Source organism: Salvelinus fontinalis, chromosome 2 (assembly GCF_029448725.1).
Source record: "Salvelinus fontinalis isolate EN_2023a chromosome 2, ASM2944872v1, whole genome shotgun sequence".
Lineage (NCBI taxonomy): Eukaryota > Metazoa > Chordata > Actinopteri > Salmoniformes > Salmonidae > Salvelinus > Salvelinus fontinalis.
In genome coordinates this window covers 14,584,057-14,599,026 of record NC_074666.1, presented here as the reverse complement: position 1 = coordinate 14,599,026, position 14,970 = coordinate 14,584,057, and the positions used below count along the sequence as shown (strand labels likewise).

The 14,970-nt window shown below is 44.7% G+C and overlaps 1 protein-coding gene across 5 annotated transcripts in view; it reads right to left on the bottom strand.

Moving 5' to 3' along the window:
* Positions 1-14,970, bottom strand: part of ptpn13 (protein tyrosine phosphatase non-receptor type 13) — a 142,926-nt gene that overhangs the window by 58,242 nt on the left and 69,714 nt on the right. For all 5 annotated transcript variants that reach the window (XM_055864576.1, XM_055864549.1, XM_055864559.1 and 2 more), the window contains exons 8-13: positions 11,333-11,425; positions 10,250-10,331; positions 4,006-4,231; positions 3,485-3,559; positions 2,674-2,848; positions 1,317-1,467 (exon numbers count right to left, since the gene is read on the bottom strand). In XM_055864576.1, coding sequence (XP_055720551.1) covers positions 1,317-1,467; positions 2,674-2,848; positions 3,485-3,559; positions 4,006-4,231; positions 10,250-10,331; positions 11,333-11,425 — 802 coding nt within the window. The remainder of the gene's footprint in view (positions 1-1,316; positions 1,468-2,673; positions 2,849-3,484; positions 3,560-4,005; positions 4,232-10,249; positions 10,332-11,332; positions 11,426-14,970) is intronic.

Below are 14,970 nucleotides of genomic sequence, written 5' to 3'. Positions count from 1 at the left end.
CCACAAAGCGCAAACCAGATGGGATGGCATGTTGCTGCAGAATGCAAGCACCCCCACACTTCCTCCTCCATGCTTCACGGTGGGAACCACATATGCAGACATCATCCGTTCACCTACTATTCATCTCACAAAGACACGGCGGTTGGAACCAACAATCTCACATTTGGACTCATCAGACCAAAGGAAATATTTCTACTGGTCTAATGTCCATTGCTTGTGTTTCTTGGCCCAAGCAAGTCTCTTCTTCTTATTGGTGTCCTTCAGTAGTGGTTTCTTTGCAGCAATTCAACCAGCAATTTGGGCTGTAATTTCTGAGGCTGGTATCTCTAATTAACTTATCCTCTGCAGCAGAGGTAACTCTGGGTCTTCCTTTCCTGGGGTGGTCCTCATGAGAGCTAGTTTCATCACAGCACTTGATTTGTTTTTCCGACTGCACTTGAAGAAACTTTCAAAGTTATTGAAATTTTACTGATTGACTGACCTTTATGTCTTAAAGCAAAGAGAAATGACAGTCCATTACTTATTTGAGCTGTTCTTGCCATAATATGGACTTGGGCTATCTTCCGTATACCACCCCTACCTCATCACAACTGATCGGCTCAAACGCACGAAGGAAAGACATTCAACAAATTCACTTTTAACAAGGCACACCTGTTAATTGAAATGCATTCCAGGAGACTACCTCATGAAGCTGGTTGAGAGAATGCCAAGAGTGTGCAAAGCTCTCATCAAGGCAAAGGGTGGCTACTTTGAAGAATCTCAAATATATTTTGATTTGTTGAACACTTGATTACTACATGATCCCATGTGTCTTATTTCATAGTTTTGATGTCTTCACTATTATTCCACAATGTAGAAAATAATAAAAATGAAGGAAAACAATTGAGTAGATGTGTCCAAACCTTTGACTGGTACTGTATATATGTGCCATTTAGCAGGCTCTTTTATCCAAAGCGAAATACAGTCACGTGTGCATACATTTGACATATGGTTGTTCACGGGAATCGAACCCACTGTCCTGACGTTGCAAGAGTCATGCTCTACCAACTCTACCAATAAAGGCAAAAGCGATCCTAGATTTACCATTTCTATTCTGAGATGCTTCATGAATAAGGGCCCGAGCTCCACTGACAGGAAGTGGGCAGAACATGTTTCCATTGTCTTACTTTATGGAGGACAGGGCCTGTCCCGGAGTAAGAATGGGGAATCAGGTCCCCTTCTCTCCATGTCTTCGTAATCATTATTTATCTAAAATGCCAAACTGCTCCTCGATCATCACTCATACTCTGAGAAGATGAATAGCGCCATGGTCTTACTGTATGAGGTTGACATCATCCACAAAGAACTTGATGCGTAGGAATAGGTTAAACTGGATGTCTGGTTTCTTCTTCTTGGGTTCTTCCTTCCACCCCTCAGGAGCAACTTTGGACAGCTTTGCATCGGGATCAATGAAGAAGAACTCATTGTCTAGATAAAAGAGTCACAGAGGGAGGGAGAGGAGGGTGAGGGGAGAGAGTAGGATGCGGGAGGGCGCAGGGAGAGGAGGTGAGGGAGAGATGCAGCAGGGAAGGAGGAGAGAGGAGGAGGGCAAGGAGGAGTAGGGAGAGCGAGCGAGAGGGATAACATAGGAATAAGTCAGAATGAGCTGGACACTTGCAGACACACTGAAAATAACTAAGAAACTTGCAGTCAGAAAATAGGCAGGAAAATCAACAAGTGTCTGGATTCTGGTTTATAACAGACAGCAGGAGGACAGAAGAGCGCAAACCCAGCAGGAGCAGATTGGTCATATGATGGGTTGGCCCATTATTTTGTTGAGTGGGCTGGTCGAAATTGATATGCACAAAATAACAATTTCTAAAGGTTCTACTAATCTATAATGATACTTTGGCTGACCCCTCTACCAAGATGGGCAGGACCGGTTTTCTGATAGCACAGCCTAAGGTCACGTAAACTCACATTCAAAGTCAAACACAGAATCAGCAAAGAGAGCTGCTCCGACTCATCAGTTAGACAGCCAAGATCATGAAAAACGGTAAGGTTGCCTATAAATGTAGAAAGAGCACATTCTACGTTGTCACCTCACTCAAAACATCGTTTATTGGGGGGGGGGGGGGGGGGGGGGGGGGCTTAAAAGCATGATTTGTTCAAACAGTAAAGTGCATTATCCTCCATGATTTCTGTAATGAAAGTGTCTTCCCAGCCCTTCGCCTGCTGCTGTAATGACATTTACATTTACATTTAAGTCATTTAGCAGACGCACTTATCCAGAGCGACTTACAAATTGGAAAGTTCATACATATTCATCCTGGTCCCCCCATGGGAATTGAACCCTGGTCCCCCCGTGGGAATTGAACCCACAACCCTGGCGTTGCAAGCGCAATGCTCTACCAACTGAGCCACACGGGACCACATGAGCAAGCCTCTCTACTCTCCCCGCATGCGTTCCAGAGAAAAACGTGTTCTGATCATATAACATTTCAAAATGCAACTGCGGGAAAAGTTGCCGCCGCATGCAGGGATGTGGGCTGGTGTGGTTAAAATGTCATTGCCGAATTGTTGTCCCAGTCGGCCCCTGACACACACACACACACACACACACACACACACACACACACACACACACACACACACACACACACACATAGGATGAACCCTCCACCCATACCATACCTGTGAGGCAGGCCAGGCCGAAGAGGTGGTGCTCCACCAGTCCAATGTGAGCCACTACCATGTCCAACACATCCTTACACACAGCCTTGATGTCACAGCTCAGCTCCAGCTTCTGGCCGGTCAGCAGAACCACCCCCACCTTCCTCTGGACCTCATCCAGCTTCCCACGCTTGTTCTGGGGGAGAGAGATGACACGGGACAGAAGAGAGATAGAAAGGGGTAATTTAGGGTGAGACATGGTATAGGAGGGGGCCAGTACATTGCCCTATACCAGGAGGGGGCCAGTACATTGCCCTGTACCAGGAGGGGGCCAGTACATTGCCCTATACCAGGAGGGGGCCAGTACATTGCCCTATACCAGAAGGGGGCCAGTACATTGCCCTATACCAGGAGGGGGCCAGTACATTGCCCTGTACCAGGAGGGGGCCAGTACATTGCCCTATACCAGGAGGGGGCCAGTACATTGCCCTGTACCAGGAGGGGGCCAGTACATTACACTGACCACCAGACCTGGGATCTCTCCTCTCCAGAGCGGGTTATTTATTTGTATTTTTATAGTTTGAGAGAGTTTGATTGAGCATGTCTGGAGGTTCTAGGTAGGCAGGGTTTCATTGGTTCCATTATAGCCAGGCCAGCTCAATCAAGCAGAGATAAATGATTCAAAATGAAAGCTTTCTGTTTGAACCCAGAGCTGTAGGAGAGGTTAGGATATATTCCACTACACTGACATAACCCTCACTCCCACAACGACCGGGCTAGAAATCAGTCTGCTCCACTAGTACCCCATCTGAAACACCTTGAGGAGTCTCACCATTATTGACGAGGGAACCGTCAAGGCAACACATGGCTCGCTGGTCATCTTCACAAATTCAGGACCAAAGAAATTCTGCAATAGGAATGAGAGACAGAGTAAGAAGAGGTTACACACACAGACTGCACCATGTCGTGCTGTAAAAATGTTAGGCCTACTTGTTCTCACTATCTAAAAATCACACCAGCAGCCATTTCACAAAGAGACAGCTTTGGTTTAGATCTAGTGTAGGCCTGAGATGCAGGTAGGCTACCCTAGGCCTGAGATGCAGGTACGCTACCCTAGGCCTGAGATGCAGGTACGCTACCCTAGGCCTGAGATGCAGGTAGGCTACCCTAGGCCTGCGATGCAGGTAGGCTACCCTAGGCCTGCGATGCAGGTAGGCTACCCTAGGCCTGCGATGCAGGTAGGCTACCCTAGGCCTGCGATGCAGGTAGGCTACCTTAGGCCTGCGATGCAGGTAGGCTACCTTAGGCCTGCTATGCGGTAGGCTACCTTAGGCCTGCTATGCGGTAGGCTACCTTAGGTTTGCGGTGGTGTGGTAGCGTTGCATTGAGAGGGTCCCGGAGGTCCAGCATGGAGGTGCGTGCCAAGGGCTCATCCCCGGTGTAGAGGCTGACTCGGTGGTCGTCCCCTGGGTATAGGGAGGCCCTGGACAGCCTTTTAGCCAGGTGAGCCTGGAGCCTCTGAACCTCTTCCTCACGTCTCTGGAGCATCAGACCCTCGTCGGCTGCACCCTCATATCGCCTGGGGAAAAACAGATTGAAATGTACAACAGAACGGACACAATGGATTCCATACTATACATTGCAGACATTCATGTGTGTGCAGCCCCTTCATACAGCCTGCATGGGGAGGACATAGAAAAAAAGATGCATAGAACTGCCATGATTACTTACTCTACATGACCTAGACAAGCATATACACTGAGTGTACAAAACATTAAGAACACCTTCTTCCTAATATTGAGTTGCTCTTCTGAATATCCATGTTTCGTCAGGGCTTGGACTCTACAGGGATGCTGGGGGGTGGACCATTCTTGATACACACGGGAAACTGTTGAGCGTGAAAAACCCAGCAGCGTTGCAGTTCTTGACACAAACCGGTGCGCCTGGCACCTACTACCATACCCTGTTCAAAAGGCACCTACATTTTTTGTCTTGCCCATTCCCCCTCTGAATGGCACACATACACAAGCCATGTCTCAATTGTCTCATGGCTTAAAACTCCTTCTTTAACCTGTCTCCTCCCCTTCATCTACACTGATTAAAGTGGATTTAACAAGTGACATCAATAAGGGACCAGAGCTCTCACCCGGTGTTCCTTGGGCGCCGTCAATGTCGATTAAGGCACCCCTCCGCAACCCTCTGATGCAGAGAGGTTGGGTTAAACGCGGAAGACACATTTGAATATATTCAGTTGAACAACTGACTAGGTATCCCCCTACCCTTTCACCTGGTCAGTCGATCATGGAAAGAGTAGGTGTTCTTAATGTTTTTTAAAACTCAGTGTATGTTCTACATTAGACATTTCTATCCAGACACTGTCAGTCAGCAACATGGTGACAAAGTGAAATGCCTGAGAAAGGTTGTGTATTGTCCTAATTATGCATTCATTGGATTTTTGACAAGCTATGTCAAGGAGATTTATTTTAGATGTGGAAAAACCCGAAATTCAAGTCTTTCATGGATGTGACACGGCCCGGTCTGCTTAATGTCAAACTGAAGCTTCGACGTAAATCTAAAGCACAAGAACATAACAGTGCATTTGGAAAGTTCAGACCCCTTCCACTATTCCACATCTTGTGACATAAGACTTAAATCTAAAATTGATTAAAATGTTTTCCGCATCAATCGACACACAATACCCCATAATGACAAAGCGAAGAGGTTTTAGAAATGTTTGCAAAAAAAAAATATTAAAAAATATACAGAAATACCTTATTTACATAAGTATTCAGAATCTTTGCAATGAGACTCGGAATTGAGCTCTAACTCCCAGTATCTCCGATCGTCTAATTAACATCACTTTGCATGGCCCAGTATCTCCTATTGTCTAATTAACATCACTTTGCACGGCCCAGTATCTCCGATCGTCTAATTAACATCACTTCGCAGGGCCCAGTATCTCCTATCGTCTAATTAACATCACTTCGCAGGGCCCAGTATCTCCTATCGTCTAATTAACATCACTTTGCACGGCCCAGTATCTCCTATCGTCTAATTAACATCACTTTGCACGGCCCAGTATCTCCTATCGTCTAATTAACATCACTTCGCATGGCCCAGTATCTCCTATCGTCTAATTAACATAACTTCGCATGGCCCAGTATCTCCTATCGTCTAATTAACATAACTTTGCATGGCCCAAAACATTAAAACAAAAAGGCATGAAAAAAAACGAATCATCACAACTCATATCTAAATTATACAGGGTGCACCCGTGCCGGTCCTCTTTGAACTATCAGCCTTCCGATGAACAGAATAACACAGTGTCTCTGTAACAGTAATTCCATACAACTTACAGTACAATGAAACATATCAAAATGCAAGGCTCTTTATGAACGCTTGAAACAATCCAAACATGACAATTTAATTCACACAGTTACATCCATTTTGTCGATTCAAGTTTAATCAGTCTTCAACTCTCCTGGCTTCAGTGAGCCTAGGACTTCTGTTGGAATGTCTCTTCAAAGAGATTGCTACAGATCAGGTGTGTTTGACCACTGTGTTAGCCCACAGATGGTCAGTCATTCAAACAGTGCCATGAATGGTGATTGAGTCATCACAAGGTGCTCCCACGCTAGCCAGTCGCTAGTCACGAGTATCACCTTCTCTTATCATCACGCTGTGCTCTCACGCTAGCCAGTCGCTAGTCACGAGTATCACCTTCTCTTATCATCACGCTGTGCTCTCACGCTAGCCAGTCACTAGGGACGAGTATCACCTTCTCTCATCATCACAAGGTGCTCCCACGCTAGCCCATCGCTAGCCAGTCACTAGTCACGAGTATCACCTTCTCTCATCATCACGCTGTGCTCTCACGCTAGCCCATCGCTAGCCAGTCACTAGTCACGAGTATCACCTTCTCTTATCATCATGCTGTGCTCTCACGCTAGCCCATCGCTAGCCAGTCACTAGTCACGAGTATCACCTTCTCTTATCATCATGCTGTGCTCTCACGCTAGCCCATCGCTAGCCAGTCACTAGTCACGAGTATCACCTTCTCTTATCATCATGCTGTGCTCTCACGCTAGCCAGTCACTAGTCACGAGTATCACCTTCTCTTATCATCACGCTGTGCTCTCACGCTAGCCAGTCACTAGTCACGAGTATCACCTTCTTTTATCATCACGCTGTGCTCTCACGCTAGCCAGTCACTAGTCACGAGTATCACCTTTTATCATCATGCTGTGCTCTCACGCTAGCCAGTCACTAGTCACGAGTATCACCTTCTCTTATCATCACGCTGTGCTCTCACGCTAGCCAGTCACTAGTCACGAGTATCACCTTCTTTTATCATCATGCTGTGCTCTCACGCTAGCCAGTCACTAGTCACGAGTATCACCTTCTCTTATCATCACGCTGTGCTCTCACGCTAGCCAGTCACTAGTCACGAGTATCACCTTCTTTCATTCTTCCACCACAAAAGGTTTTGTTAAGTCGTCCTAAAATCCCCCAAGCAACTAAAACATGGAGAAAAGACATCTTGGTTCCATAGCAAATCTGCCTGCATCACATACATAAAACTGGATAGTTGAACATACTCCATTAACTTTATGGACATTAGGTTACTGGTTCTAGAGATGATAGATCGAGATAAACATATGAACACACACACACACACACACGCGCAGGAAAGTATTCCAACCCCTTGACTTATTCCACATTGTTACATTACAGCCTTATTCTGAAATGGATAAAAAAAAAAAATAATCCTCAGCAATCTACACAATACTCCATAATGACAAAGCGAAAACCGGTTTCTTAATTTTTTGCAAATGTATTAAAAATAAAAAAACAAAACATCGTATTTACGTAAGTATTCAGACCCATTGTATTGAGACTCGACATTGAGCTCAGGTGGATCCTATTTCCATTGATCATCCTTGAGATGTTTCTACAACTTGGTTGGAGTCGACCTTGGGTAAATTCAATTGAATGGACATGATTTGGAAAAGGCACACACCTGTCTATATAAGGTCCCACTGTTGACAGTGCATGTCAGAGCAAAAACCAAGCAATGAGGTCGAATCGTGAATCGACAGAATCGTGTCGAGGCACAGATCTGGGGAAGGCTACCAAAAAATGTCTGCAGCATTGAAGCTCCCTAAGAAAACAGTGGCCTTCATCATTCTTAAATGGAAGAAGTTTGGAACCACCAAGACTCATCCTAGAGCTGGCCGCCCGAGCTGTTCGGTGAGTGTGTGTCGTTCCACTCTGTGGCCCTGTGCCCAAACTCTCTGCCTACACACAGGATCAATTATGAAATCATACTGGCACTGATTAACCTACCACACGACAGCCTGCCTGCCGCCGACTGTGTATGTCACACTGATATCACACACACAGCCAGTAGCAGACTGCTGTTACCACGACAGACCCATTAACCCACTACGAGTCCCCACTGGCACCACATTCCCTTATAGTGCACTACTTTAGACCAGAGCTCTATATAGTGCACTACTTTTAACCAGAGCCCTATGGAACCCTATTCCCTATATAGTGCACTACTTTTGACCAGAGCCCTATGGAACCCTATTCCCTATATAGTGCACTACTTTAGACCAAAAATCGGCCGTTCTGCCCCTGAACAAGGCCGTCACCGTAGGCCGTCATTGTAAGTAAGAGTTTGTTCTTAACTGACTCGCCTAGTTTAAATAAAGGTAAAAAATAAAAGACTAGACCATAGAGCCAGGTTATACATTAACATAACCAGCAGGGGGTGCAGGAGGGCCATAGATAAAACATCATACAGCTAATGGGTAAGGCTGCTTCAGGAAGTTAAAACGTTACTCTTTAGGAAGCACACCTTACACTGGAACAGGTGTGAATAATTGAAAACGGGATGATTTACCTTCTATGATATACGTTTCCAGATTTTTATTTAACCTTTACCCTGATAAATAACTCCACTCGGACTGACGTGTTTCCATACCTTAACTACGACACACCTCCGTTTTCCCCGGCTTGTGCAAAGTGAGCGGTGCGAGAATAGCTTCACTCAGAGATACATACATTTAGTTGAACATTAACAGGTGTCTATCCTGGGCCACGGAATATACACTACATGACCAGGAGTATGCGGACACCTGCTCGTCAAACATCTCATTCCAAAATCATGGGCATTAATATGGAGTTGGTCCCCCTTTGCAGCTGTAACAGCCTCCAGTCTTCTGGGAAGGCTTCCCACAAGATGTTTGAACATTGCTGCGGGGACTTGCTTCCTGTCAGCCACAAGAGCATTAGTGAGATCAGGCACTGATGTTGGGTGATTAGGCCTGGCACGCAGTCGGCGTTCCAATTCATCCCAAAAGGTGTTCGATGGGGTTGAGGTCAGGGCTCTGTGCAGGCCAGTCAAGTTCTTCCACACCGATCGACAAACCATTTCTGTATGGACCTAGCTTTGTGCACAGGGCATTGTCATACTGAAAACAGGAAAGGGCCTTACCCAAAACAGTTGCCACAAAGTTGGAAGCACAAAATTGTCTACAATGTAATTGTATGCTGTAGCATTAAGATTTTCCTTCACTGGAACTAAGGGGCCCGAATCACGAAAAACAGCCCCACACCATTATTCCTCCTCCACCAGACTTTACAGTTGGCACTATGCATTGGGGCAGGTAGCGTTCTCCTGGCATCAACCGAACCCTGATTCCTCCATCAGACTGCCAGATGGTGAAGCGTGATTCATCACTCCAGCCAACGCTTGAAATTGCAAATGGTGATCTTAGGCTTGTGTGCAGCTGCTCGGCCATGGAAACCCATTTCATGAAGCTCCCGACAAACAGTTGTTGTGCTGCCGTTGCTTCCAGAGGCCGTTTGGAACACAGTAGTGAGTGTTGGAACCGAGGACAGACGATTTTAATGCGCTACGCGCTTCAGCACTCGGCGGTTACTTTCTGTGAGCTTGTGTGGCCTACCACTTCACGGCTGAGCCGTTGTTGCTCCTAGATGTTTCTACTTCACAATAACAGCACTTACAGTTGCCCAGAAATTTGATAAACTGACTTGTTGGAAAGGTGGCATCCTATGACGGTGCCACGTTGAAAGTCACTGAGCTCTTCAGTAAGGCCCATTCTACTGCCAATGTTTTGTCTTTGAAGGTTGCATGGCTGTGTGCTCGATTTTATACGCCTGTCAGCAACAGGTGTGGCTGAAATAGACATATCCACTCATTTGAAGGGGTGTCCACATACTGCTGGATATATAATCTAAATGCTAGAGAGCAGGATGTGCAGACACACAAACACACATTTCTATAGCAGGACTCAGACATTTGACTGGACACTAGGAATGCGAGACGGGAGAGAGCACACTCAGGTGAAGGGTTGTTTTCATTAGAGCACAGCTTTTTTTTTTTTTAAACATTGTGTAAAGAAAAAAAACAAAAAAGGAGCCTTTGCTATTGGACAAGTTCAGATGGTACCTCTCTGTTTCTGACTGTTTTCTCCCATTGCGTATCCTAATGAACAAAGCCCAGGTGAATCTTCTTCTGGGAACAGACATACCTGCATCTCAGGTATAATTCTTAACAGGGACGTACCTGTGTCTGGTGTGAGACATGCCGTGATGGTCTGAGAGAGCCAACTGGGAGCTGTAACGTCTCACTTCCTCTGGTTTCTTAACTGAAACAGAAGAAATCAAATATATCAAGTTACATCACATGATCAACAGCACGCGCCAACGGGCAGCAGGCGCCAACGGGCAGCACGCGCCAACGGGCAGCACGCGCCAACGGGCAGCAGGCTCCGAGGGGCGTTGGTCGAGTAGGGACGGTGAAAGTGGAACAGACGAATCAGAAATATCACACATTCATAGAACTAGGCAACGGTTAACAGCAGCTTTGTGTGTCAGTGAGGTTGCTGGGAGTGCAGTTAAGCTGTATCTAATTTCCTTTCCAAGATGAGGAGGACGTGAAGTGGATAGCAGTGGTGTAAAATACAGAAGTAAAAAATACTTGAAAGTACTACTTATGTCATTTTTTGGGGGTATCGGGATTTGAATTTATATTTGACAACATTTACTTCACTACATTCCTAAAGAAAATGATGTACTTTTTCTTACCATACATTTTCTCTGACATCCAAAAGTACTTCTTACATTTTAAATGCTTAGCAGGACAGAAAATGGTCCAATTCACACACTTATCAAGAGAACATTCCTGGTCATCCCTACTACCTCTGATCTGGCACCTCTCTAAACACAAATGCTTTGTTTGTAAATTATGTTGGAGTGTGCCCGTAGCTATCTGTAAATTTAAAAACAAACAATTGTACTATCTGGTTTCCTTAATATAAGGAATTTGAAATAATTTACTTTAAATTGAACATTTTTGCAATAACATTTCATTTTGATACTTAAGTCTATTTAAAACCAAATACTTTCACTTGAGTAATTTCCTATTAAAAAAGGTATCTTTACTTTCACTCAAGTATGACAATTGGGTACTTTTTCCACCACTGGTGGATAGTCAGCTCTGGCTTTAAGATACATGACTCATAACGAATCTACATTCAGTGACACATTTTCCTCTTTCGCTGTGGAATTTGAAACACCTCGTGTGTAACGAACATGCAGTTTTTGTATTTTAAAGTTTAAAAAAGGACTGGCTTGAATGATATGCTACCTTGTCTGTAGTCGGTGTCGGAGGATGCTACAGAGGGGCTCTCGCTGGACGAGCTGTAGTCACTGTGGTACCTCCGATGGGAGTGGAGAGGATCTGAAAGATAGACATATTAAAATCAGAGTTATTATATTGGATCTCTATGCTCTGAAAGACAGACATTTACTCAGACAGTAGAGAAGCTGCAGTGTGTCAAATAGACAGAGTGTATAAGACATGAAGAACACCTGCTCTTTCCATGACAGACTGACCAGGTGAAAGCTATGATCCCTTATTGATGGCACCTGTTAAATCCACTTCAAAATCAGTGTAGATGAAGAGACAGGTTAAAGAAGGATTTTTAAACCTTGAGACAATTGAGACATGGATTGTGTGTGTGCCATTCAGAGGGTGAATAGGCAAGACAAAAGATTTAATGGGGAAGCCAAAAGTGCCTTTGAACGGGGTATGGTAGTAGGTGCCAGGCGCACCAGTTTGAGTGTGTCAAGAACTGCAAAGCTCCTGGGTTTTTCATGCTCAACAGTTTTCAGTGTATCAAGAATGGTCCACCACCCAAAGGACATCCAGACAATTTGACACAACTGTGGGAAGCACTGGAGTCAATTTGCTTCCCGATAGAACGCTTTCGAGAACTTGTAGAGTCCATGCCCTGACGAATTAAGGCTGTTTTGAAAGCAAAAATATGGTGCAACTCAATATTAGTGAGGTGTTCCTAATGTTTTGTACACTCAGTGAATTTTCATGACAGAACAGCCACTGCATCATAGTCACGTTTTGCTTTCACAGCTCCAACACATCCGTAGACACAGCATCACTCTGAGTTATGGCTATACAATCATGCAAAGTAGGTTTTTCATTTTGACACAGAAAAACTAGTGAGCCAAAATGCCATATTTCATGTCCCGACCAAATACATTTAAATAAATTTGTTTTAAGAGGATTTGACTGATTAGCAGTGAAGACGTTCTAACTCAGGGGAAATGGAGTCTACACGTGGTGGTGAGACTGAGGCAGTGTCACAAATGCCACCCTATTCCCTATATGGGCTCTGGTTAAAAGTAGTACACTATATAGGGACTAGGGTTCCATAGGGCTCTGCACTAAATAGGGAACCATAGGGCTCTGGTCTAAAGCAGTGCACTATATAGGGACTAGGGTTCCATCCGGGACACAGCCTGAGAACTCAGAGCAGCGGTTCCTTTCCAACTGCTGGGGGAATTTGATTCTCCAAAATAGTTTGTGAACAAACACATTAAACCTGTTGGAGACAACAGTAAGAAAACAAATAACTCATACCAGGAAAGTAAACAAACATGGAAAGATGTCATGAAAAGTCCCTATAAATCAGATAGAAAATATCATAATTAATAGGTGAAGCCAGCTAGCTTGACGCTGCAAAGCGTTGTGAACATTCCTCTAGTCTTAACAGCCTCGGGCAGGGAAAGAGGCAGGGCTGTGTGAGGAGCGCTGACTAGATGGAATAGCAGCAGGGCTGGCTTTGTGACAGGCGAGCTGACAAAATGGATTAAAGACAGGCAGGCCTGTGTGACAGGATAGCTGACTAGATGGATTAGAGGCAGGGTTGGCTGGTTGTGTGAGAGATCTGACTAGATGGATTAGAGGCAGGGTTGGCTGGCTGTGTGACAGGATAGCTGACTAGATGGATTAGAGGCAGGGTTGGCTGGTTGTGTGAGAGATCTGACTAGATGGATTAGAGGCAGGGTTGGCTGGCTGTGTGACAGGATAGCTGACTAGATGGATTAGAGGCAGGGTTGGCTGGCTGTGTGAGAGGAGATCTGACTTGACTCCATGGGTGAGTCCGAACTCTTCAATAAGACAATGCTAAAAGATCAATCCATTGGTGAGTCAGTGCCATATTTTCTATTTGTGCCAAAATCAAAATGAAAGTAGTGATCTGGCAAATTCATCAGGCTACGGGTGTAAGAGGGTTTCTGTGGTGTCTTTATTACTGAACGTTAATGTCGTCGTCGCTGCGCTTATCAACGCACAACCACACGTTTAAAATGCATTCTGTCATTCCAAAATGCGGACTGAGATATATTTGAACGTTAAATACCAAAAACACAAATAAACATTTGATTAATAAAATATGTAACCTCCGAGTGGTACACTACAAAAGCAGGTTCAATGAGTTAGCCATCTAACTTTGAATAAAGAACCAGAAATCACCATTAGCTTTCTTAAATCAATCAGAAAAACAAACTTAGATGTGTTTTTGGTTGAGTCAATTAGACCACGCACAACTCAAGCGTATCCTTTAAAAAAAGGATACACTTGAATATTTAGGTAAGTTAGCTAGCTAACTCATTGAACCTGCTTTGTAGTATACCTCTCTGTGGTAAAACCCATGACGTCAGTCCAACATACCTTCAAGTGTTTACAAAACCAGAAAGTCCTGCTCACTCCATGCTTCTGCACATATTTAAAAACAACATTCTTCAGAGATTTCTCATGTGGGCTTGGGGTTAAAAAACACTCCTCAGTACAGTAGGTTTCTGGCCTATTTGGTGTCTTATGTAAACAATGAGCTGATCAGAGCAGAATGGTAAGACACTTAAAGCAACAGGGATATCGATGCTGAGCGAGTAGACCACGATCGACCGGTTCACCTATTGACAAAAAAATTGTTCCTGAGATCCTTCCAATGCGACTCCAGATCTCAGAGAATAAAGCGGATTCACACTGACCCTGACTTACGTCTGTCCCATTGGGAATAAAGATGATAAAGTAAGTAAGTAAAAGTAGTAAATAAATCTGACATTGGCTTTGAAGACCTTACTAAATGCTACAGGGCGGGGTCAAGTGGTTATGGTTTTTTGTAGGCCTACAGCCAATCAAATGATTCAAGGGACATCATTCATGGATAATTGTAAGCTAAATATATTTGCATCATGTGTGTGCGTACATACATTTCCGACAGCAAAGGTATGTCAAATGGAGATTCTGTCATTCTGCCCACAAGCAGCAGCTCTGAGGCAAAAGCCTCGTGAGTGACGCACTGACTAAGCCAAATGACTCATGAGACAGTGGAAACGTACAATCAAAAGATGTGTGTGTGAGAGAGAGAGGGAGAGAGAGAGGCTGGTTTAGTCTACAATAGTACCAACATGTCTGCCCCCATCCTGTTAACACACGTCTACAACAGTACCAACATGTCTGATCCTGTTAACACACGTCTACAACAGTACCAACACGTCTGATCCTGTTAACACGTCTACAACAGTACCAACATGTCTGATCCCATCCTGTTAACACACGTCTACAACAGTACCAACACGTCTGATCCTGTTAACACACGTCTACAACAGTACCAACATGTCTGATCCCATCCTGTTAACACATGTCTACAACAGTACCAACACGTCTGATCCTGTTAACACACGTCTACAACAGTACCAACATGTCTGATCCCATCCTGTTAACACACGTCTACAACAGTACCAACACGTCTGATCCTGTTAACACACGTCTACAACAGTACCAACATGTCTGATCCTGTTAACACACGTCTACAACAGTACCAACACGTCTGATCCTGTTAACACACGTCTACAACAGTACCAACACGTCTGATCCTGTTAACACACGTCTACAACAGTACCAACACGTCTGATCCTGTT